Source organism: Gadus morhua, chromosome 23 (assembly GCF_902167405.1).
Source record: "Gadus morhua chromosome 23, gadMor3.0, whole genome shotgun sequence".
NCBI classification, from domain to species: Eukaryota; Metazoa; Chordata; class Actinopteri; order Gadiformes; family Gadidae; genus Gadus; species Gadus morhua.
In genome coordinates, this window is record NC_044070.1 from 4,328,232 (window position 1) to 4,340,837 (window position 12,606).

Genomic DNA, 12,606 nt, shown 5'->3' on the forward strand with positions numbered 1-12,606 from the left:
CCGCAAATGAGATTCCCCTCTTTGAAAGACCAGCAGCTGCTACTGTTATGCACATTTGTACACTTGTTACACCTCCATTTATGTAGTAGAAGCACCTGTAACTCCAGGACTAGCTTTCAGGGATTAATACATTTTTATCTTATTTGAGCTTGTTTGTGGATTAATCTACATTCTCCATCAATATTGTTAAATAAAAGGATACAGTTTAGGTTAGCCCAGAAAGTAAAAGACTTTGGTCAATTTAAACCAAATGTCTTTATTCATTATGGGCTAATCTGTGGCTTTGTCTTTATCTCCAGATGCCCTCATTTGGCAGAAGAGAATTGCTGCTGCTTCTACTTTCTTTTGTTATCTTCAGTGGGATGAGCTTCCTCTGGAAGTCTTCCAACTTTACAGTAGAGAAAATGATTGTCCCCCCAAAGAAAATGTGGTAGGTCTCAAAGTTTATTTGCATGTGCACGTGTGTGTGATTGTTTTTGTCACGCCCAGTACAATGTTCATGTTTTAACTCAAATGTTAATTTCTTTTCTGGAATCCTTGCATATATGAAAAGCGCTCTATAAATAAAGTGTAGTATTATTAATTGTACCTATAGGACCCCTCCTACTGGTCTAGTTAAGCCTCCGGCTTCCTGCACATGCCCAGCGAAGTCATTCGATCTGGCAGGGAGCATTCCCACTGCCAACCGAGCAGACATTCAGAAACGACGGGCAGAGGAGTACAAGAAGCACCAGGCGAGGTATGCACGGCCACCAGTACCAGGAACACAGGATGGAACAAAGTGATGGCGGGGAGGAGAGACACTGATAAAGAATGTACCAATTTCTTAAAGAATACTTTCTTCAATATTTCAATTGAATTTGTAAGAAGCTAGTTAAAGCATTTGGCCTGTTTGGTAAGACCCAAAGTTAATTGTGGACATCATCTATGTTAAGGTTTAAATCAGCCAGGGCTTTTGTTCGACTCTCTCGCGGGGACCTCGTGAAATTGGGTAGTGGTCCATTTGATTAAAAGCCAGCGCAGTTTAGCAGCTCCCATAGCTGTAGCTTTGTTTTTTCAACCCAAATTAGCACATACAAACTGCCCTGGATAGGTAATAGTGGCCACAAAAAGTTACAATTTTGTTTTTGTTTGCGACTGCGCATGCCCACCACAAATTGGAAAGGGAGAATAATTTGGTGTCATCATAATAGACGGAGAAGCCAGTATTGGGCTTGGCATGTTTCCTTATTGTTTGACGTCATATCATGGTCATTTAATGACTTAGTGCAGTAACTGTTGCATAGTGTAAGTGTTTTATTCAGTTAGAATATTGTTCAATTGACATTGGTTGATTATTGGTTAAGTGGCATATCGTTTTGTCTCCTGCGTCCAGAACAAGCTCCATTTTGAACACACTCCTCTTTGCTCAATCCAACTCTCCACTGCAGTATCCCATTCAGGGTTTCACAGTACGCCCCTTGGTCCCCACTCTCATTCCAGGTACAGTACGCTGCACTTCAGTGGTTCAATAAAATCGTCCCGATACTGCTCTTTAGTTCAGTTGCTTTGCAAGTGCACTGCACAGATATACATATAGAGTGCAATGTGCTTTTTCGGTCTGCTTTTTATGTTCAATGTATTCCTCAGGAAATAGTTTCACCCTGAAAGATAATTTGTTTCAGGTTTAGCGTTGCACGGGGTTCAAAGAAGCGGCTACAAGGTTGGTAACAAAACTCAAGTGTCAAGTCAACATCAGGATACAAGGGATATTTGTGGATGTCTTTGAGCTACAGGTTAAATTTCCCTGGTTCCCGGTTACTGTTATGTCTAACCAGCATCAACATAGGTCCCCCTTACCAACATAATTATTTGTTTCTCATCAAGCAATAGTTGAAATGTCTTTTCTATCCCTTTAATGACATGGCTACGGGTGTCTCTTTATCAGGGTTTTCAAAATGGAGCTGTTGGGGACTTTTGGGTTTACTTGGAAGCACTCTTTGACTGGGAACCAAACCCCCTCACATCAACCTATTGAAGGCAGGCCTGTGCACCTTCAAAAGGTGTTTGCAGATGATGCCATGCCCAGGGTCAAACAACAGTTTTCTTCTGCACCAACAAAAACATAAATATACAATGACTAAACCAGACTTTTATTTTAATATTATATTCCATTTCTGCCAAGCCCAGCTACATTTTCCCAGCTACATGTCACTTTATTCTATACATCTCACCTTTTTATATTTTGTGTTGAATTATTTTTTTCTTTCGAACAATGCAGCTCTTTTCCAATCTGCTGTAGGCCTATTTCTGCCTTTCTTACACTTCCTTCATTTGAATCCATGAAGCTTGAATCAACAGAGTACTGCTGCTTGACGTTCTGCAGTTCCCTTCCTGCCTTCCATCTCATGTTTGGGCAACATGGGTGACTGCAAACAACCAATTCAGTTTGTGGAGGACAGGAGTGTCCTATCAATGTTTAACCAGTGTGTGACTCGGTGGGCCGGTCGGCCATTGAGAGAACATTCAGGCGATAGCATACAAATCCCTCCTGAAGTGTGTGGGCTGAAACATTTTGCTCAACGATACTTAAATGAGACTCTACTACTGGGCCATTTCCAAGGCTTTTCGACATCCGCATGAAGCGAAACCGGCGGCTCGGCTACTCCAGCCTCTGACGGAATTTAGTCACAACCGTGCAACAGAGACGCATTCTAGTCACGTTGTCGACTCTTTGTCGTTGTCAAATTTGAACTCATGCCATCTGAAAGGTTTTGGGATTTTTTTTAATCATTGAGCGAGTAATAATAATATTTTGGCAGTCTGATTGAACAAAGCTGATTTAGCCAGTTAGGAAAACGGACAACAACAGACAGGTTGTGAAAATTATGAATATTCAAACAATCCTTTTTCATTTGAGCACGGCTGAGAACTCGCTCACTCACTCACTCTCAACAAACTTCCTCTTGTGCTTAACAGGTATCACTACTGGTCACCAAGGGTGTCCTCTGTCTAGGGAGCCCAAGTGACGTACCGAGTGTGGAAGGTGATTCATGAACTCCGTCCTTTCAATGTGTAACCAAACCACTTGTCACTGGGATTGACTTGTATGAAATATGATTTCGGAAAAACCAATAGGTGGAAAGAAATGGCTGATCTTGGAGACGCTCAGCTTAGAGGAACTCAACAAACTACTGGCGGATGTCACCTACACCCTCCCTGTGTACCACATACACACCGGAGACCTGGGTACTCAATGACTTTTTAAGTTATGTATGGCTTAAATAATGTAACTTAAAGATAAGTACTGAACAGATGCTCAGGTTTAAAATAAGTATGTTAATGTGATGTTCTCATTTTGCACTCAAAGCTTTCTGATATTACAGTGGATTATGTAATGTGCGTCAAATCTTATTTAGGCTGGATGTTTTTAATTAGTTTTCACTTCTTTTTCAATCAGTTCACTTTTCGTATGAGCATCATGAAGCTGTGTTCCCAATCGCTATTCGGCAACCATCCGTACCTGTGCTTTTCGACATGGGAACAAGTATAACAACAAAAGTTTTTCCTATAAATCTTCCATTTTTACCGTTGAGTAGAATCATGAACCCTTACATTCTTCCTCTCTCTATCCCCTGCCCCCCCCTCCCTCCCCTCCCACTCTTTCAAAGACGTTAGCGACCAAGTGACAGTCACCACCAAGACCTTTATGCGCTACAAGGAGTTGAAGGTGCTCATAAGAAGCCTAAGACAATTCTACAAAGACGTGGTGCTTGTTGTGGCCGATGACAGCTTTACTCCAGAAAACATCAGAGAAGAAAATGTTCTGCAATACGTCATGCCCGGGGGACAGGTAGGCATATATTGGAACACACACACACACACACACACACACACACACACACACACACACACACACACACACACACACACACACACACACACACACACACACACACACACACACACACACACACACACACACACACACACACAATGTCTTTCTTGTGCTTGGACATCATATAAGAGTAGTCAAGCATTCAAGTTGATTTGAAATCTTTCCCTTCCACAGGGCTGGTTTGCTGGCAGAACCCTGGCTGTCTCTCAAGTCACCACCAAGTACTTTCTTTGGGTGGATGACGACTTTCTATTCACTGAGAAAACAAAGATAGAGGATCTGGTGGAGGTGATGGAGGCAACACCAGAGTTGGATGTGGTGAGAATCATATTATTCATTGACTATTTTTACATTATGAATAAAGCATGAGTAGGTGTGAGGTTATAATGTCTCGTTATCCTTCATAGGTTGGGGGTTCAGTTACTGGTAACCAGTTCTACTTCTCCATCGCCTATGAGGAAGGCGATGGAGTCACTGGAGGCTGTATGGACAGGAAGCCCAACATAAAGTTCCAATCACTACCAAATTACCCACAATGCTCCATAGTCAATGGGGTGGTCAACTTCTTCCTGGCTCGTACCGATGCTGTAAATCGAGTGAGATTTGACCCCAAGCTGAAGAGAGTGGCACATTCAGGTGTGTCCCCGGCCATATCTTAATAACATATAGCCCTTGGGGGGGGGGGAGTTTTATTTTTGCTTTACTGGTAAAGACAGGGCAATCCAAAGTAGGTCTTCAGTCTTTAATTGCTAGCTACCATCAGAGCTATTATAGAGAGTGCTATGCCGATCCTGGATGTGAAGTTACCTCATGTTTGGAGCAGTTGCACAAGCACTAAGGTTACACAGCATTATAAGCAAGGCTGAATCTCCTTCAACTTTTGCATGAATTAAAAATAAATGTTATTTCAGTTCAGCAGGCAAAATATTTTGCATAAGTTACATGTTTCTGGCATTAAATATTCCCTTTTTGAATATACCATAAAGATTGTCTGCTCTTCCACCGTCAGAAACACAGTATAAAAATGAGAAATCATTCAGTTGTCGTATTGTCACTGGTGCGAGGACTTGTAGTTTCGTAATGCGGCAGATATCAGATTCCTCCATTAACAATGTTATCCAAATATGACCTGCCTGGACCTGGATTCATTATCATCATTTTTAGTTTTCCGTTATATGCTCCCCAAAGAGTGCAAGCATTTTTGGATGTACACCGGGAGTGCTCCTGCTACTTTATTATTCTCCTTTACATCTAATCATTGTTGTTTTGTTTTTTTCTCTATAGAATTCTTCATGGATGGTCTTGGCCAATTGATGGTTGCTTCGTGTAGCCATGTTTCCATTGGCCATCAGCCGAGAGGGGCCAATGCTCAATATGGTCGGTTCAGACACCCCGGGAAGGATGATGTGCAGTTTAAATTACAGCTGCACTACTACAAAAACCATCTACAATGTATCCACTACGGATAGGAAGAATCCCGACAGATCCATTCGCTATAAGAGAAGCTCATCTTCCAAACCTCTATTAGCTTGAGTGGTTGCTACAGTAATAGCTTTATCCTTTTCAGGGTTAGGGTAAGGGTATATATATATATATATATATATATATATATATATATATATGTATGTATATGTATATGTATATGTATGTATATGTATATGTATATGTATGTATATGTATGTATGTGTATATGTGTGTCATTCAGCAAATACCTGTAGAAAAGTGACAAGGTGCGGGTTCAAAGCTGTAGTATGTAACCTTGTTTCATTAATGCATTTTTGAGTTAGAATGTATGTCATTCCAATGCCCAGTTGGAAAAGTACATTTCCAACTGGGCACATTCTTTACTCAAGTAGAAGTAAAGACACTTACGTTTAAAGACTCTGGTAAAAGTACTGATTTAACCTCTTTACTGAAGTAAACACGGAACCTCACGTCATATTCATATATTTCAAAAACTGTTATTTGAACGTTCTCTTTCTAACTTCAAATAAAATAACAATATGATGTTCCTAAATAAGGCCATGTTTTGGGAATGTCTTGTCGGTGCCCTGAATCTGCTCCATCTGCAATGTTTGTTTAAGGACTGGTAACCCTCCTGGTGTGAAGATTCTGCACAGTTGTCTTCAGGGCTTTAATAACAAAATTATCATGAACATTCTTATCTAAATATTCAAATGTTTGATACCCATTCAATAAATGTTTAGATGTTCGTGATTTTAATGAATCCTAGGGTAGATACAATATTCTAATACTTCGACATGGATGTAAATATTTTATTTTATTTTCATAAGTTCAAGGCTCGAACCAGAGTTTGCTGGGATTCTAATGAATGGCGGATGAAAAGACAAGTGCATGAAAAGTTGTTTTACTTGACTGTAGTGTCTTGCTACTGAACACGATTGATAAAGGTCTATCATTAACGGGCAAGACCCATACAGTAGTTTCGGTTACCTGTTGGAGGGATTGGACTTTACACACAAACGAGTCAATATGCATTTTTGGATCTCGTAGAGTTTTGACAATGTGTACTGCATATTTTCTGTAAAATGTGGCTACATAGCATGCACCTCTGGATAGTGAAATGCAGATTTAACTGCTGCCTTTTTCCTGTCTTGGTCTGAATAGAAGCGGTAATGTGAAATGGACAGAAAAAGCCTTTCATTTCCGCAGTCAGGTGATAGTCTACTGTGGCTCCTGCTGAGGGGCTCTGCTCTACCAAATTAACAATAAAGCAAAAATACTACAATATATATGAATAAACTAATATAATCAATATATTAACAATAAAGACATATATAGGCAATATATTAACATAAAAATATAGATTTGTCTTTGATTTATATTTTTATAGATATAATACAATACGGTCTATCTATAAGCATAACAATGACCCAACCTGCAATGATTTCGTTACCCCCCATGTTGCTGTAGCATTTCTATGGTGCTTCAAATGCACTTTGTCCTCTTTGTCTTTGTAATTCAATGCCAACTTCGGTCGTCTCATGAGATCGTAATCTCACAAGTTCACATTATGTCTCTCTGCGCAGACCAGTCTGGCCATTATCCTGTATAAAGCCTTTCCAATATTTTTCATGTTAGCATTCGAGAACAGGGGCTTTAAGTTTGCACAAAACAAAAACAATGTCCCTTCCTCAGGAAACTTTAGCAATCAACGTTTCATCTAAAATAGACTGTTGTCTATTTTTGTTAAAAGATTAAAAGAAATCTGAAAGGATGGCTTTTCAAAGATAATATATTGGTGCTTTACTTTCAACTTCATTGGGCCAGAGCGAAGAGGGCATGGCTGGAGATGTTGAACAACGTAAGGCAGAGAACATATTTTGAAAAGTACTGCTATCCAGTCAAGGCCAGACTGATTTTCATTGTGATATGCAAAGATCAGGAATGTCTCATGAGGCCCTGACAGTCAGGGGAACCTAGCTCCAATAAGGGCACCTCTGGCAGCTTCCCGTGCCCACAGGGGGACTCTTTAAGTTGGTAACAATGCAGGCCCCGGAAGCTGCCGAGCGATCCCCCGGCACATGCTGGCCTTGCTAACCACTCCCCCCCCTCCACAAGGCTGTGTGCTGAGCCCACTCCTGTATGCCATCTCCCACCCACCCCACAAACACAATAATCACATTTGCGGAGGGGGTCATTTTGCTGTTCTATGAGCCCAGCAAGGGTCCTTCCGCTTGATCCATATCCACTGGCTGCTTCTTTTGGCCGCTTCAGAGACTGATCTAATTGTCTGTCGCAGAGCCTGTCCATGGATACCAAGGTCTTTCCCAGCTGATGGTGGAAGAGGCCACAAAACCTCTGCATCCCACCTCAACCGGATAGATTTTCACTCCATCCTCGTTGTTGCACAACTGTAGCCAGTTCTGTGTAGTGCAGTTTCTTGCGCTCATAGGCCTCTACTGTTGAATTCTCCCATGGGACTGTGAGCTCTATAATGTTGACAGACTTCAGTGAAGGGGACCAGAGTACCGAGTCTGGCCTAAGGGTGGTGGCTGCAATCTCAGGTGGAAAGATTAGTTTCTGGCCAATATCGACTAGCATCTTCCAATCCTGGGCCTAGCTGCCCAGTTTCTGGTTTGGGAGGGGGATGGTTGGGCTTTTTCTGTCCCTCTTGGATGAATGTTGGTGCTGTGATGGAATTCAATAGCGGGGCGAGGGGACCCAAGCGCTGGACACAGGGAGGCAGAGACGGGGTATAAGGAAACAGGGTTTATTGGGACACGGGGTAGATGACAAGCTGAGGCGAAGCAAGCGGTAGTCAGGCAGGCGAGGGTTCGGCACCAGGGAGTCAGTCAGACAGGCAAGGTCTCGACGATAGGCGGGTAGTCAGGCAGGCAGGGGTTCGGCAACAGGTAGGCAGAGTGACGGACGGAGAACTAGGGAAGAGGGGAGAGGGTTAGCAAGAGAACGGGAACACCATACTGGGTCTAGAGAATGCTGGTAGGACTGATACGAACTGGGAAGTTGTAAACGACGACCTGGTGCCGGCTGGATGGGGATCCCCGGCTGAAGTAGGAAGTGGAGATTGATGACTGAAGGCAGGTGTGACAGAAGAATGAGGTACAGTGGCGTCAAGTGGCCACTAGATGGGGGTGTTGGACCGCGTAGCAGGACGCTGCGTGACAGTACCACCCCAACAACAGACGGGTGATCCCGATGGAAGTCCCGGACGAGCGAGGCTTCCAGAATACGACTCCGGGGAACCCAGGAGCGCTCCTCAGGACCGTACCCCACCCAGTCGACGAGGTATTGGTGACCCCGGCCGCAGCGTCGTACCTCCAGAAGGCGATGGACTGTCCACGCCGGATGGTTGTCGATGACCCTGGGTGGAGGGGGGGGCGGAGTGGGGGGAGACAATGGGCTGGTGGAGAGGGGCTTGACCTGGGAGACGTGGACGGTCGGAAGTACACGGAGGGATGGGGGAAGTCGGAGAAGAATGGCACAGGGGTTAATAATAGTCTTGATCTCAAAGGGGCCGATGAAACGGGGGGAGAGTTTGGGAGGAACTCCCTTCAAGGGAAGGTCCTTTGCCCGGAGCCACATCCTCTGGCGGGAGGGTACTGGGGGGCAGGTAGACGGCGCTTATTGGCCTGCAATTGGGAGCGGGAGGATGCGCGGAGAAGCACAGCGTGTGTGCGCTTCCAAGTGCGCTGGCACCTGCGCCAGGGGCGTTTCTAGGTTTCTGAAACATCCGGGGCTTAGCCCAAGAGGGAATAGGACAGTGCGCGTGCATAGCGTGTGTGGGAAATTTTGTTGTGTACTTTATTTACCCAGTTCTCAGTGGGTGCTGGTCTCCGCCAGGGCTGCGCCTTGTCACGATCCTGTTTGTGATATACATGGACAGGATCTCGAGGCGTAGTCGTGGTGGGGAGGGGTTGCAGTTCGGTGGTCTGAGGATCTCGTCACTTCTTTTTGCAGATGATGTGGTGACATTGGATCATCGGCCTGTGACCTTCAGCACTCACTGGATCGACTGGCGGCCGAGTGTGCAGCAGCTGGGATGTGTTCAGCACCGCTAAATTTGAGGCCATGACTCTTAGCAGGAAACCGGTGGATTGCTTACTCCGGGTAGGAAATTAGTCCTTAGCCCAAGTGAAGGAGTTCAAGTACCTCAAGGTCTTGGTCTTGTACTATGTAGCAGACATGGGGGACTCGAGTCACATGACTTGACTCGAGTCAGACTCGAGTCGCAAATTTGAGGACTTGAGACTTGCTTGAGTAACACTGATAAAAGACTCGACTTGACTTTGACTTGGTCTTCACGACTTGAGACTTGAGACAGATGACTCGAAAGGACTTTTCTAAAGTTATATTATAGGTTGGATATGTGATTTGCGATACGCCAGCAGATTTTGAAAAGACGCAACTCAAATGGTCCTACCCACTCTACTTCAACGCTGACTCTGACTCCACCCATTCCAAGTACATGGACGCGCAATCACACAAGAGCGCGAACACAGATGCGCGAGAGTGGGCCAGGGCAGGCTAGCTAGGTTGGAGTTTAGGGTTGTATTCTAGCGCTAGGTCCAAATGTGGATTAGCTAGTAAACTAGCTCCAATAGCTACCGCAGGATAACAACAAACAGAAGCTTGCTCTGAGTCACGAGCTTTGAGTACGTGCACGAAGAGGTCACGCGCGGGGGGAGGGGGAGTGCAGTACGACCGTTTGATTGACGTACTTACTGTGTTTCTGAAAATCATTGGCTGGAGTTTTTCGAGCCCTGCCCGTTCCACAGATGATTAACTTGTTTAATTTTCATGTCAGTAGGCTACTTCTAACTCAGTGGTTTTAAGTGTCTTTTTGTTCAAGGTGGAGGTACGAGTTATAGCAGTCCCTGCATCAAGTGCACCTGTTGAACATGTGTTCAGCCACGGTGGGGTGATAATGTGACCGCATCATTCAGAACTCAGTGACAAAGTACTGTCAAATTATTTTTTTTGCAAATGCAATGCATTGTAAGTCGATGTATGTTGCGAGGCAGCAAGATTGCTACCAGCTTTCAGGCTTGTGTATTACTATTTCCCCTTCCTACAGTATGTGTATGTGATATTACTTTTGAAATATTCTTTTTTTTTCATGTCTGATGCCATGTGTTGCAAATAATATTCTACAACATGTAGGGAGATTGAGTGATTGACTTGATCTGTTGTCGTATAAAGCTACCTAGAGGTTCTATTTGATTCTGTTCATAGGTTGGAGGTAATGATCATAAAAAACATTTTCAAACTATGCACATAATGGTTTTGTAATGTTTTGAATAGTTTGAGTTATTGTTATTGTTAAGACATTGTTATTGTTAATGTTGAAGTAAAATTAACCACTCTCTTTACCGATTTTTAAATGTGGAAACTGGGTTAGATCATCAGATTTTTGTATGAATTGACTTGTGACTTGCTTGACTTGAGCAATGACTTGACTTGTGACTTGCTTGATTCTCACCACAGTGACTTGGGACTTGCTTGAGACTTGAAGGTTATGACTTGAGACTTGCTTGTGACTTGCACATCAATGACTTACCCCCACCTCTGCTATGTAGCGTGAGATTGGCCGGAGAATCGGAGCAGCGGGGGCGGTATTGCGTTCGCTTTACCGCACCGTTGTTACGAAAAGAGCTGAGCCGCAAGGCAAAGCTCTCGATCTACCGGTCGATCTTCGTTCCTATCCTCACCTATGGTCATGAGGGTTGGGTGATGACCGAAAGGACGAGTTCTCCGGTACAAGCAGGCCGGGATGAGTTTTCTCAGAAGGGTGGCTGGCGTCTCCCTTAGGGGTAGGGTGAGAAGCTCAGCCATCCGTGAGGAACTCAGATTAGAGCCGCTGCTCCTTTACTTAGAAAGGAGTCAGCTGAGGTGGTTCGGGCATCTGGTAAGGATGCCCACTGGGCGCCTCCCTTGGGAGGTGTTTCAGGCACGTCCAGTGGGGAGGAGACCTCGGGGAAGACCCAGGACTAGGTGGAGAGATTATAGCTCAACACTGGCCTGGGAACGCCTCGGGATCCCCCCGTCAGAGCTGGTCAATGTGGCCAGGGAAAGGGAAGTCTGGGGCCCCCTGCTTGAGCTGCTCCCCCCGCGACCCGACCCCGGATAAGCGGACGAAGATGAGATGAGATGAGACTTTATTGCGCATGCACATTTTTTTTCATAATGCTTTACCTAAATAAACAAAATAGGCAGGTAATTATAGCTTTGAATAGCTACCTGATGGTGCTTATCCCCAGACATCTAAAGTTCCATTCAAGTTATTTCAGAGTAAAATTAATACAAGTGAGACAAACCTTACATTACCTATATCAGGGGTGTCGAACTCATTTTCACAAAGGGCCACTCTATGATGAAATGATAATCACACTAAGGGCCGACATGGAGTTTGCTGTCATGCCTTCTTTTTAATCCAAAATGTAAAAGCAACATATCTATGGATATATTGTATACAACCTGCGTACAGGGTCATATAGGCTAGGTTTCATTTCAAAATTTTGGGGGACAAATAATAGGTGGGGGGTATGGGGGTGCTCCCCCAAATATTTTGTGCGTCAAACACTTAATTTCCTGCATTCTGGTGGATTTTTATTCATCTATCTGTGCCTTTTCTGCATCCTTTAGTGGAAACATATTTTTTTCTGTGAAGGAAAAGACAACATTCAGGTCCCTAAAGAAACAACTATTATGGAATATAATGCAGTAAGGCTCTCAGGCATCCTGAATTTTTCAAAACTTTCTGCAAATTGAAAACATTTCACATGTTTTGGGTATTTCTTTTTTAGGGAATCATGACTCAGCACCAGTGTTAACTATTTATGACACTGAACATTGGTAATGAAATGACAGCCAGCATTGGAATTGAAAAGGGTGGGCAGCTCGCTAGTTAGCTAAATTGTACCTTAAGGCAAAAGTTGGAAACAAATCATGTTAGCATTCATCCTTAGACACTTGACACAATCAGTCATCAATATTAGATTGGCCTATTTACAGCCCACAGAAAAGTGACATATTTTTATGATTTTTATGCAGACTTTGGCTGATCATGCGAAGGGCTTTGACTCCGAACTTCGTAATTCGAATATCAAAAAATAAATCTAAATTCGAACAAATATTAGGCAGCCCTTAATATTTTAACCTGTTATGGGCAGGCCAAGAAGGAGAGACGTCGGAGAACCTGACACAGTCGGAACACAACCTGCACAAGTGAGCCACGCTAACCTGTG

General features: G+C 43.8%; 1 protein-coding gene across 1 annotated transcript; it reads left to right on the top strand.

Moving 5' to 3' along the window:
• Positions 1 to 304: 304 nt before the first annotated feature.
• LOC115537440 (beta-1,4 N-acetylgalactosaminyltransferase 2) lies at positions 305 to 5,452 on the top strand. Its single transcript, XM_030349373.1, has 11 exons — positions 305 to 430; positions 596 to 739; positions 1,376 to 1,482; positions 1,665 to 1,702; positions 2,959 to 3,025; positions 3,118 to 3,228; positions 3,440 to 3,526; positions 3,651 to 3,832; positions 4,052 to 4,195; positions 4,285 to 4,513; positions 5,162 to 5,452. Exons 1-11 carry the CDS (start codon positions 363 to 365, stop codon positions 5,344 to 5,346), a joined length of 1,362 nt encoding a protein of 453 aa, XP_030205233.1. The 5' UTR covers positions 305 to 362; the 3' UTR covers positions 5,347 to 5,452.
• The last annotated feature ends 7,154 nt before the right edge of the window (positions 5,453 to 12,606 follow it).

Excerpts from the sequence above, each read along its gene's own strand:
- LOC115537440 (XM_030349373.1), top strand. The coding sequence starts at position 363 with ATGAGCTTCCTCTGGAAGTCTTCCAACTTTACAGTAGAGAAAATGATT. Across the intron at positions 3,229-3,439 it reads CATACACACCGGAGACCTGG|TTCACTTTTCGTATGAGCAT; the intron begins GTACTCAATGAC and ends TTTTTCAATCAG. Across the intron at positions 3,527-3,650 it reads GCTTTTCGACATGGGAACAA|ACGTTAGCGACCAAGTGACA; the intron begins GTATAACAACAA and ends ACTCTTTCAAAG.